This window comes from Apostichopus japonicus, chromosome 17 (assembly GCF_037975245.1).
Source record: "Apostichopus japonicus isolate 1M-3 chromosome 17, ASM3797524v1, whole genome shotgun sequence".
Lineage (NCBI taxonomy): Eukaryota > Metazoa > Echinodermata > Holothuroidea > Aspidochirotida > Stichopodidae > Apostichopus > Apostichopus japonicus.
Genome location: NC_092577.1, coordinates 29,679,025 through 29,690,967, shown reverse-complemented (window position 1 = coordinate 29,690,967; position 11,943 = coordinate 29,679,025). Strand labels below are relative to the sequence as shown.

The window sequence follows — 11,943 nt, the reverse complement described above, 5'->3', positions numbered from 1 at the left end:
TCGAGCAATTAATACGCTACTGATATAACCTAGAAATGTTAAATGTTTATTTCGGAAGTCCACATGCCAATCGAGGTAATGCTGATTATACGTCAACGTATACACTCGATTAGCGGTCATAATATCAAAACGAGGAATCAGTGCATTTCTTCAACACAGTAACGAAGCATTTCATTAGCCGTCATGTTATCAAATCGAGCAATTAATACGCTACTGATATAACCTAGAAATGTTAAATGTTTATTTCGGAAGTCCACATGCCAATCGAGGTAATGCTGATTATACGTCAACGTATACACTCGATTAGCGGTCATAATATCAAAACGAGGAATCAGTGCATTTCTTCTACACAGTAACGAAGCATTTCATTAGCCGTCATGTTATCAAATCGAGCAATTAATACGCTACTGATATAACCTAGAAATGTTAAATGTTTATTTCGGAAGTCCACATGCCAATCGAGGTAATGCTGATTATACGTCAAAGTATATACACTCGATTAGCGGTCATAATATCAAAACGAGGAATCAGTGCATGTCTTCTATGGCAATAATTGTTATATTGGCGCGATATAACTGCATATTGAGAATCAACCGAATGAACGTCAAGGTAGGCCTTTACACTCTGATGGCAAGTAGATGATGCCTCTGTCATATCTAACGTAAACATAAATGTGTAAACTTCAGAAGTACACATACCAATCGAGGCAATGCTGTGCGTTTCAATAGAGTTCACAATACCACATCGAGGAGTCTAGGTGTTTCTTATGTCAACGGACATGGGGCTAATTTGTCCGACAGCAATTTGTGTTCAGAGGTGCATACACGAATGGATGATATAATAGATATACCCATATACATGCGACTCAATGCTTACACTATTTCGGCTAACCAATATGTATCTGTCATAATTTAAATAGTGTGTAAACTTGAGAAATTCACCCGACAATCGAAAAAAACTCTTCAGTTGGGTTCATGAATATAGAAATCAATGTACTCCTAATACAACCGAAACATGGAATATTTTTCATTGATGAAACTTCAGAAGTCCATATACCATCCAAGGAAGTACTGACTATTGAATAGCATATACACTTGACTAGCTATCAAGCCTATCATAACATCAAATCGAGGAATCAGTGCATTTCTTATACCATGAAACATTGTATTGCCATATATTATGTTTGGGAGGGACAGATAAGTATTGGTTGTACTCCACTGAACCTTGAAGTTTGCTTTAGTGTTTACTACGATAGAAAAGAAAGAAGATCGAACATAAAGGTGACTCAAACACAAACATGTTTTCTCTAAAATGAACAATAAAACAAGTGGTATACGGTGTTAAAATATAAAAAGGAGACTAATTAAAGAGTAGATTAAGTGATGAGAGGTAGGTTAGAATAAACACTAACATTTCTTCTTCAAGTCTGTTCCATACCTTCTTGCCAGTTTTAGCTATGTTTTGGTGATGAAAAAGGAGCCCTTTATATCAAACTTTGTAGAACATTGTGACTAAAAAGAATCTGTTTTATCAGACAAGTAAAGTACATATTTCATGGCAGGTCTTGGTCACTGAGAAGCCCCTTTATACTTACTGATAATCTTGTACGTTTCCTCAAAATCAAATATACCTTCCTTAATACTTTTACAATCTATACAAAAACATACTTCTTTTTTGAAGGCTAAAATACACCACTTATGTAACAAATGACAACATGTGAAGTAAATATGAATGAACACTGTTATAACTGAGCCTGCATGAATAATGCACAAAATAGATCTAGAAAGAAGTTTAAGTCTTCGAAACTGACAAACATATGCTATACGCTACACAATGATTGAGGTTCTGCAAGAACACAACATCAGGTGTGATAAACTATTATCAATAGATCAGAATATTTTGTTCAAAATATTCAACTGTTTCTACAAAGATTCAAAGAAGAATATAAATCATTTTTAACGCCAATTGAAAATTACTTTGAGGATTTGTTTTTTTTTAAATTGGTAGCAATGTTCTGATCTCCAGTTAAAACCATGTTGAAGTAACTTTGGAAAGAATTAAACAGGGTGTACTCACAGTAAAGAGTTGAGCTCATGCACATGACAAGACTATGAGTACAGTACACATAGAGATTGGATTTGTTAATAGTTTCGAAGTCACTGCCCTACAACATAATAATCCAAAAGTGACTTTAAAAAACGCTTCTTATACAACAAATGGTACTTCTTAAAAAATGAGAGGTAAAAAGAATCTAAACTCAAAGAACACTGTGAAGGAAAATAAACATAGTTCCAGGATAGAAAGTATTTGCTGAATGTTGTGTTTTTTCTCTTTTATTGCATCAATTTGCATTTAAGACATCGATGTGTTGCTGCACTACTGCATGTCAGAAAACAATATTCCACTCTCAATGCAGCTTCCTTGATTTTGAGACAATACAATTTCTACAGAAATCCTTAATGTTCCTCCATGACCTAGAATGAAGAGATTTCACTTTTGCCATTACCCTCTCAATCTCAGTTTTGCCAGGAAGCTTGTTCCGTAAGATCAGCCCTGAAAAATGCTTCATTATGGCGTCCCTTTCATCCGTGCTCCAGGCTTTCCTCTTTGTAGTCTTTTGTGGCACATTTTAAGAGCTTGTAGTACTGCGAACCTTGGATGCATTATCATCTGTAATCACAAACATATCTCTAAAATTAATATTTTTAACATGCTAACCATCAGAAGTGTAAATGATTGATTAATTGGAAACAAGGGGAAGTAATCACCTTGCCTTTAACAACATTTCATTCCCACTACATATTCCCACTACACTACATATGTGAATATTGCTTTGTTATGAGATTGACTTTACTTGTATTCATTGTTCTACAAATAATGAATGGTTATGAGTGCAATAGTGCAAATATTTCATGAGTTGAAATATGGAATGTTCCATTCAACGAGGCGCAGCCGAGTTGAATGCAACAAATTACATCTTTCAACGAATGAAATATTTGCACTATTGCACGAATGGAAACCATGCATTATTTATTTTATACAACACCTTTAAATTTGGATATAATTGGATGTAAAATACACTCATGCAACAGATTGTATTGGAAAGACAGGTTTCTCTGCTCTCTTACCATTGAAAAAAGTGCTATCAAAAAAGTATAACCCATGGTTCTGTTTCATAGAGTGCAATAGAGCGGATTTTGCATGCAATCGACGAGCAATTGACCAATCAAATGGCCGGAATATAATTAGGTGTTGTATAAAATAGAAACACTCACCAGTTTCTTCTAGCATTGCTTCTGGTTCCTGTAGTTCCTGTGCTGCAGCATTATCCTCAACATCTGCATCTGAACATTCATCATTACTATCAGCATCACCAGGGTCCTCTACAACTTCTATAAAATCACAAAACACATAGTCATTATGAGATTGGTCACTGTAAATACAATTCTATACAGCTTCATCAAATTAGATTTTACCAAACGTTCAAACTGAATAGAAATGTGCATTGGCATCAGTACATGACCAACTGATTAGTGATATCAGACCTGATCTCGCAATGCCACACATAATCGCTTCATGATAAAAAATATTCTTAATCCAACAAAATACATACATGTTTCGCATACCACTAAAATTTTTGTTAGTGCTAGCTTTATCCTGTTTGGATTTACATGTCTGAAACCTTCTGTCTGAAACCTTCTGACAATGAACATTAAGGCAAAATAGATACCAAGATGGTTTGATCACATTTATGATTGCATTTATTTAATATCTCATCCTAAATAGACATAAACTATATTCAAGCAATTTACATTGAAACTTTTGTCAATATATTATTTAAAAAAAGAAAAACTTACCTTCATTTGCACTGACTTGCATGTCTTTCCAAGATTTTCCTTTCATTTCTGTTAATGAACCTGGCTTCTCTAGATTCAGCAGAAACTTAGTCATCTTGGCTAATTGCATTGTTTCATCTGGCAACCGATAGTAGGCTCTATGTGTTCGGATATCATGACCCATGAATTTTGCAAGTACTTCTAATTCATTCTCATCAAGATGTAGAATTTGAGAAACTGTAGCAATGTGTTTGCGTAAACGTGTAGATCTTAATGTTTCTGGCTTATCTGCTCCAGATGTCTCAGAAAGTTTTCTCAGGCAATCAGCCCCCCGAATGAAGCTCAGCGACCCATAACATGTTCTGGCAAAGACATAGGGATTGTCAGCACTTACGCCTGCTTGATCTCTTGTTGCTACAAGCATGTCAATCTGTGTTCTCATATCACTTGTAAGAATGACAGGAACTGTGTTGCCTCTTTTACCTACAATTTCCACACGGCTCAAAGACTTGCATAGAGTTTTCTCAAATGTTGTTAATGTTTCTTCTAATGCTGTTTCTTTGGCACCTATTGAGCAGCTTTTGTAGTCAACTAATTTCAGTTTTGATGCCTCACCCTGTCTACGTCTGTTAAAAGTGATAACCCTTGTCAGGGTTGCTTCAGCTAGTTTGACCCATGCTGAATGCAAATCTTGTTTACACAAGCCTTTGTTTTGCAAAATTGACAATTGTTTAGCTGCCACACTTTTGGTATAGTTGGCTAAACAGACAATATCAGAAGTAAGCGGAAGAAGCTGTGGACTATTCCGTTTCCTTTGATAAAGTGTACGAAGAGCATGGCTTGATATTTCTTCAGTCCAATGAATCCCACACAGATCAAGAAAACCACTGGCTCTTTGAAACAATATGTCATCACCTCTTTCTAATGCCTGGCCTTTCACAACAGTGGAAACTTTTTTCAAAGTATGACCTACTTTCAGGGCCAGACTTGGATTGATGTATGTGTGAGAGCTGTCACTAAATCCGCACATAGTCCTAACCGACTTGAGGACTTGTTGAAATTTTTCAGGGTTTATAAAATCCAACAAAGATGCATTTTCATCACCAAAAGTCTCTCTCAGCTGTAAAACTAGTCTCCCCAGTTCTCTAAGTTTCTCTCTAATGTAACTAGGTTGTTCAGAATTATGTCCAAGCTTAAAACATTCTTTGCTTGCAACTTCAACAGTAAGGGCATCACTTTTAATACATCTAGCAACTGAATCTGATTTCATAGATGATAGTACCCGCTGTAGATGCTGTGACATGTCTGTTGACACAGTAGCAGGTAGCAATAAATTACTACTCTGGATAACTTTCCTCCTCTGAGTTTGTGGTACTTTTTCAGGGCATCTGTGTTTCCACATTTCTCTTTTGACTAGGTAAGCATAGCAATTAGGACATGGGCCATAGTCACTTGGCTTTGCAGGATAACCTGATGGGGATGGCCTGTATGTTACAATAAGTTCCCCCTTGCCCTCTCTTAAAACTTTACAGTTGTGCCTATGATTCCCAATATTCCGCATTTTCTTCAACTTTTGTATCCTAAGTTTGTTGTCTTTTGTCTGTATCCAATCAATGACCTCAGATTCATTTTTGTGTTGTGTTTGAATATGTTGGGATAGTTTTGACTTGCTCTCCTCACAAAAGATGCAGTAGTCTACTTTGTCCCACGTCCTACTACCTTCATTATTAGTTGTCCTCACAAAGAAAGTTTGCTCCTCTTTACTACCTTCTTCATTGACTTCACTGCCTGAATTAGAAGTTGATGAGACAATGTTAGAAAAGACTTGCGGTGATGGATTTACAGGCTTAGAAGATGGAATTTTGTTCTGGACAGGTATCACATAAGAGGTATCAGAGGAATCACTCTCAGATTCGTATCTATCGTCTGATTCATTGTATTCACTGCCACTGTCTTCACTACTAGATGTTTCAACATAAGTACAAGTTTTTGTTTTGGTACGAAGCCATCGAGAGCTGTTTGAAATGTCAATTGAGTCACGGGACGTTGATGAAATGTTACTGATATCTATTATCGATGATGCAGCCTGCCTTACAGGACTCTCCGGAATAAACTCAAACCTGAAAATATCTTTTACAACAATTTTATCTTGAGCATTGCTTTCTGCAAAGGAAGTATGAAGAGTCTGCCTGGTAGCTTTATCAGTCTGGATTTCGTTTACACTAGCTTTGCTATTAGTACTAATTGCTAAACTGGACGTTTCTGATTGTGTCTGAACTTCATTGATACCTGCTTCACAACTAGTTGTAATTGTGGAACTACATACATCTAATTGTGTTTGCCTTTTAGCATTATCCTTCTGAACTTCACTCATTGTAGCTTTACTATTTGTAGCAATTGTTGAACTGTCTGCGTCTGGCTGTGTCTGCCTACTAGCATTATCAGTCTGGATTTCATTTATACTAGCTTCGCTATTGGTAGTAATTGTAAAACTAGAAGTTTCTGATTGTGTCTGGGTATTAGCTTTTTGTGTTTGAACTTCACTCATAATAGCTTCACAACTACTTGTTATTGTCGAAACATATGTATCTGATTGTGTCTGACTTTTAGCTTTATCGCTCTGAGCTTCATTAGGAATTGATTTCCTATAAGTAGTGATTGTTGAACTGCCTGTGTCTCGTTGTGTCTGCCTGCTAGCACTATCACTCTCAGGTTGATTTATACTAGATTTCTTATTAGATGCAACTGCTGAGCTGGGCATGTCTGAGTGTGTCTGAGCTTCAGTCATACTAGCTTCTTTAAGAACATGTGGTGTACTAGATGTGTCTGAGTAAGCCAGCTTGTTATTTTCAGTCTGAACTTCATTCTTACTGGAACTAGATGTGTTTGAATGCACCACCTTGTTAGCTTTATCTGTCTGAGCTCCATTCTCACTTGCTTCCCCGTTAGTATGTGTTGCACTAGATGTATCTGAGGTTGCCTCCTTAGCAGCTTTACCAAATAAAGTGTTGTCAAGAGAAAGTAACAATTCATTGACCACTTCTTCAGTATCTCTTTTGAAACTTACATTCTCATTTTCACATGTTTTGTTGTACTAGGTATTTCTTTTTGGTAATTGCTTGCTGTAGCAGTTTGTTTTCTAATAGTATTTTTATCAGTGCTATCACTTTCCTCAGTATGTTCCCCATTAGAGCCTAATGAACTAGATTTGTCAGTTTCATTAACTCCTAAACTCTGTAGGAGAAAAAGTGAGTATAGTTAAATTAAGAAGCTAAGATATTCCATGAAATTCAAAAAGACATAAAACTAAAGAATGTCACAAAGACATGCACAAAAAACCATCCATTTTGTGGCTATGATCTGCAAAATGAAGTACATGCCACACAATATATGTGCAATATGTTACAATGTACATGAATTGTAACATTTTTACCTGAAGTATCCTACTCAACAGGAAACTTGGAATTTTGTTGTTGTTTGAAAAGTCTCCTCAAGAAACATTCCTACATGTTTGAAAAGAATGAGTAATGTACAAGAGTAAATTTGAAGGATGTTTAAGTATACAGTGTTAGTCATTGTAGCATGTCAAGTTACATACCTGTTGTCTAACTTGTCTCCATGGTGCATCTTTTCTACCATAGTCATATCGAATTTCATCACCAGGAAGGATATCACACCTTGCTACCAAAACAAGGTGTGCAGTGCCATCTATGAGAATCTTTAATACTTTGGCATTGGGACTCTTCCATGCATCATTTGCATATCTCCCTAAGCAATGGTTCAAAGTTGCATCAACACTGAAAAAAAGTAAATGTTGTGAATGCACTGGTAATAATAAGTCAAATTATTCTACTGATGAAACCTACAACTTCAGTTGGCACCACAATCGTTTACATAGTTCTTCACTTACAATAATACAATCAATTAGTGAAGGTCCACTATGTGGCCATATGTGTTAACTCCTACTATACTGACATACAGAATGTGGAATACATCTGGACTCAGACTTGAGACCTAGTCCAGGGGATCTGAAGTCCGAGACAAGTCTGACTGCAAGACATCCCAGGTCTGAGTCCAAGTCCACAACAAAAGGACTTGATTCCTACAGCACTGGGTGATAAGATGATGTGGTATGAGGAAGGGAATGCTACACAAACTGAGTTTATTCAAAGAACTACAACATTTATTTAATAATATGAAAGGAAATTTACTTTGGTCCTGATACTATAACACATTTTTATGCTGCTTAGTACACACCATATCCAATTCAAGTAGAAGCTGCTGTGGAATGAGAAGAGGTATTACAAGACATTTGACCTACTTACCACAACTCCTTCCTCCCATCAACAAAATAGTAAACATATGTCAGGTCATCAACATTTTCATAGTTAGATGCTGCTTCCAACTTCCCCTTGTATTCCACCAAAAATTCGCCTGTTGAGAAGCTTTTGTCTGCAAACAGCCCTTTACCTGTAGTAAGTAGAACAAGTAAATATACAACATGCATCTTCCACCTATGTCCATATAGTTCTTCTTTATCTGGGTAATACAATTGTAGACCCAGTGTACTTTTCTACAAACACTTATAAAAAAGAAACGTTTAGACAGCAGGCAGTTAAAGGACAATAAATATTACAAACTAGATACATATTCTCTTAAATTAATGTATTTGTGGTTAACAAATGTATGCATGTAATGCTCACCAATCGTGGGTGACACTTCTTTAATGTAAAAGCCAGGTGGGTCTTCATTATGTGAATTAATCCATTCTCTAGCTGCTACAGCATAATCAGGTTTTTTTCTGCGCCCCATCTATCAAGAACAAAACAATGTCACCGAGACAATGTTAACAATTAACGATTGAGTTAAGTTATCATATTAAAAGAAAGAAAGAAATTTGGCTGAATGCATTCCCCTAAATGCAAGTTAAGTAAATGCATAAATAACAAAGTAACAATAGTCTCGTAGGCGCAAAAAAAAAATGAAAGGGCTAAATTATTTCAACATAGGTTTTAAAGCAGCATTTTGCGTCCTTTTCTATGATTTTTCTCAACCTCACTGATTCCACTTTGCCATAACGACATACATAACTAGCTAATCTATTTATATTTTACTTCAAATGGTGGCATAAAAGTCGAAAAAATTGCAACTTTCAACTTTGTTGTTCTCCAAGATATTTTCCGTTGGGAACCCAATAAACCTCGCCCATAATATGAATATTTAAACACTACGAACGTCATTGACAGATACGTAATTTAACACCACGCTTGATTTGTGTACAGTCTATATGGCAGTTGTACCAGGGAGTTGCATAACAACTCCCTGGTACAACCAACGCGAAGTCTTGAATCTATTTTTAGCAACGGCTCATAACTAAACCTGCATCTCTGATTGGTTGAATTCAAACTAGTGGGTTTGGCGGAATTGTATGCGATTAATTTTAACTGTGAAATTTGTCGAGGACACTCTTCTCATTTATCGACATAAATCGTTAATTACTCGCTAATTAACGCTCTTGGCAGGGTGAAACTTGGATGGTATCTTAGATTGCTGTTTTATGATTGATACATGTAAAAAAATCGATGCACATGTTAAAAAAGAGGAAAAAAGCGACCCAACGCAAAATGCTGCTTTAAGGACCATACAAACTTAGGCCCACATGCATTAGTTCATAGGATACCACTGATGAGATCACTTGTTATCTCTTATATTTTATCAAAATAGTACTGCATGTTATTGCAGAGCCTAACCTTATGTTATGGCTGTTAAAATATATAGCCTAGCAACATATATAGGCCTAAGCATTTAGTCCTAGACAATGGTCAACACGAATCATAACTCTAGTCTTAGGCCCTATGGCTTTTCGATTAGTGAATTCAAGCGGGTACATTAGGATCATATTACATTTTTGACTAAATAAAAAAGTGATTTTATATTTACCACTGTATTGCGACGGGACAGTTTTCCACCGCAAAACCGAGGAAATCATGCGGGATCCCGCCATTCGATGTAGTGACTCGCAGCCGTCAGTCCATCGTGTAATCGAGGTACTGACATTTTTGTGTGAAATCGCGCCGTAGTCATGTATACACAAAGATGTATATAAACAAGGTGGCATGATGCCAAACGAGGTACTACTTCAAATTGAACCAAAATCACTTTCCTAGCATTTAAAGGATCACAAATAGCGCCACGCCAGTACTTTTCTAATCGAGGTATTCCTCGATTGTCGGTGATACCTCGATTGGAAGGTGTGTAAACGGACGAATTACCTCGATTTCCACCATTTACCAACGCACACGCACACACACACATGTTTGTGTTTCATTCCAACCGAGGACCCCATTGTATTTTCCATTGTTCAAATCCACGTACCCTAACCTTAACAATACCCCATACAATAGAATTCTTCCGAGGACTTGGTGATTCTTTAGAAATCACAACCGAGGACCTGAAATTCTTTTGTTCAAGTCCTCGGTCAGATAGAAAAACAAACGCACACACACACACACACGCCAACCTGACTGCATAGGTTCCTTTTGCTAAAGCAAGGAACCAAAAACGTTTAAAGATCAACTGGGGGCGGCATTTCACTAGGCGCTATGAAGTTGACCCAAATATCGGCGTTCCCTGGGAGCAGGTTGTGCGATTAACGCGGGTGTTCTTTTGAAGAAAATATTTCATTTCATTTCATTTATCGAAAACATCCTTCTTAAAAATTTCGAATGGTCATCGATTCACCAATTGTAATAATCTTATTTAGAAAAAGTGAAGGATACTGAATATTGCAGGAATCAACTGTAAATGCCTTTTAAGATAGAGTACTTAAAAGGATTGTCTGGTGGCCCAAAGAAGTTACCTTAAAAAATAGTAAATAATTTTCCAAACATGTTGTCAAAGTATGAGAACGCTAATGTTGCGTTTGACAGAGAAACGATTTTTTAATCGTTATGGATAGACATTTCAAATATGATTTGAACAGTACAATACGTGACGTCAGCTCTGCCATAGCAGATTGCGTCATAACCCACCCTCCGCACAGTACCTATACGGTAATCACAACAAAAACAGCGTTTGTATACAGATAAATTTCTTCCTTAATTTCCGGTGAAATTTCTTAAAAATTAGATATGTTTTCAAAAACTCCTTAAGCCGCCATGTACTTGAGCGGTGGTTCCGTGGTCTTTGTGTAACACAAGGTAAATTTTAACAGCAGACTCTGAGTTGTTCAGGCTATACATCGCGCTATCCAGCTCCAACGCGAAAAAATGTTCGCATGTAGGCTGTACTCAAAGGTTGACAATCGGACAGTTCTGCGAAGCCTAAGCTTCTCAGTGCTATATTCTGCTCTGACAACGATTCGATCAATTTCTTCAATAATTTCCGGTGAAATTTCTTATAAATTAGATATGATTTAAAAAACTCCTTAAGCCGCAATATATGTAGTAGATCGGTGGTTTCGTGGTCTTTGTGTAACACAAGATAAGTTTTAACAACAGGCTCTTCGTTGTTTATACATCGCGGTATCCAGCTCCAGCGCGAAGAATGTTCGCGTGTATAGGCTATCTAACGTTTACAATCGGACAGTTCTGCGATGACATCGATCCCGCCAAGTTTCATCTTTCGGTTTAACGAATACTTTATAAGTTTCCTTTTACTGTTAATTTGATCCGTGAATTTTATTTCAGCGATTTCGAAGAACAGTTAATGAACTGTGGTTTGAGTGAGAGTGTACTATGTGTAACGTTATACAAGTACACCAACTGAGCATCGTAGTATATACGTTCGCGAGTATGTACGTTATATATATGAGGCAATTCAATGTGCTTACACGTGAGTTAATTTGCTGCGGAATTGGGAGTGCTAACTTCAAGTCGCCTGTTTTGCTTATCTGCAAGCACTACGTCAATCACCATATTGAAGCGTTCGAACAAACGGTACTTTTGGTGAGAAACTGGTGAATTTGAAAACCAGATTTCTACAAGAAGAAAACGTCGAATGGGGACAATTTTTACATGGTTAGAAAGAGAAAAATAATAACTATAAGGACAATGTATCAAAATCTTCCACCAGACAATTCAAATCGTTATTTCTTATTTATTTATTT

The 11,943-nt window shown here is 36.6% G+C and overlaps 1 protein-coding gene across 2 annotated transcripts; it reads right to left on the bottom strand.

Annotated features, from left to right (window-relative positions):
* Positions 1 to 1,283: 1,283 nt before the first annotated feature.
* LOC139984093 (uncharacterized) lies at positions 1,284 to 10,392 on the bottom strand. 2 transcript variants are annotated; one of them, XM_071997800.1, is made up of 7 exons: positions 9,777 to 10,392; positions 8,540 to 8,648; positions 8,162 to 8,306; positions 7,435 to 7,633; positions 3,858 to 7,070; positions 3,276 to 3,392; positions 1,284 to 2,670 (listed from the first exon to the last, which is right to left on the bottom strand). In XM_071997800.1, the coding sequence occupies exons 5-7, from the start codon at positions 6,622 to 6,624 to the stop codon at positions 2,630 to 2,632; spliced, it is 2,925 nt and encodes a 974-aa protein (XP_071853901.1). In that variant the 5' UTR covers positions 6,625 to 7,070; positions 7,435 to 7,633; positions 8,162 to 8,306; positions 8,540 to 8,648; positions 9,777 to 10,392; the 3' UTR covers positions 1,284 to 2,629. The 2 variants fall into 2 exon arrangements, with proteins under 2 accessions (XP_071853901.1, XP_071853900.1); XM_071997799.1 differs by lacking the exon at positions 9,777 to 10,392 and having other exon boundaries at positions 8,540 to 8,812.
* Positions 10,393 to 11,943: the final 1,551 nt, after the last annotated feature.

What these genes read in the sequence shown, in the direction of transcription:
- LOC139984093 (XM_071997800.1), bottom strand. Translation starts at nt 6,624, where the DNA reads ATGACTGAAGCTCAGACACACTCAGACATGCCCAGCTCAGCAGTTGCA. An exon ending in GCAAGTCAGTGCAAATGAAG is followed by an intron (nt 3,393 to 3,857) that starts GTAAGTTTTTCT and finishes GTGATTTTATAG; the next exon opens with AAGTTGTAGAGGACCCTGGT. An exon ending in AGCAATGCTAGAAGAAACTG is followed by an intron (nt 2,671 to 3,275) that starts GTGAGTGTTTCT and finishes TTGTGATTACAG; the next exon opens with ATGATAATGCATCCAAGGTT.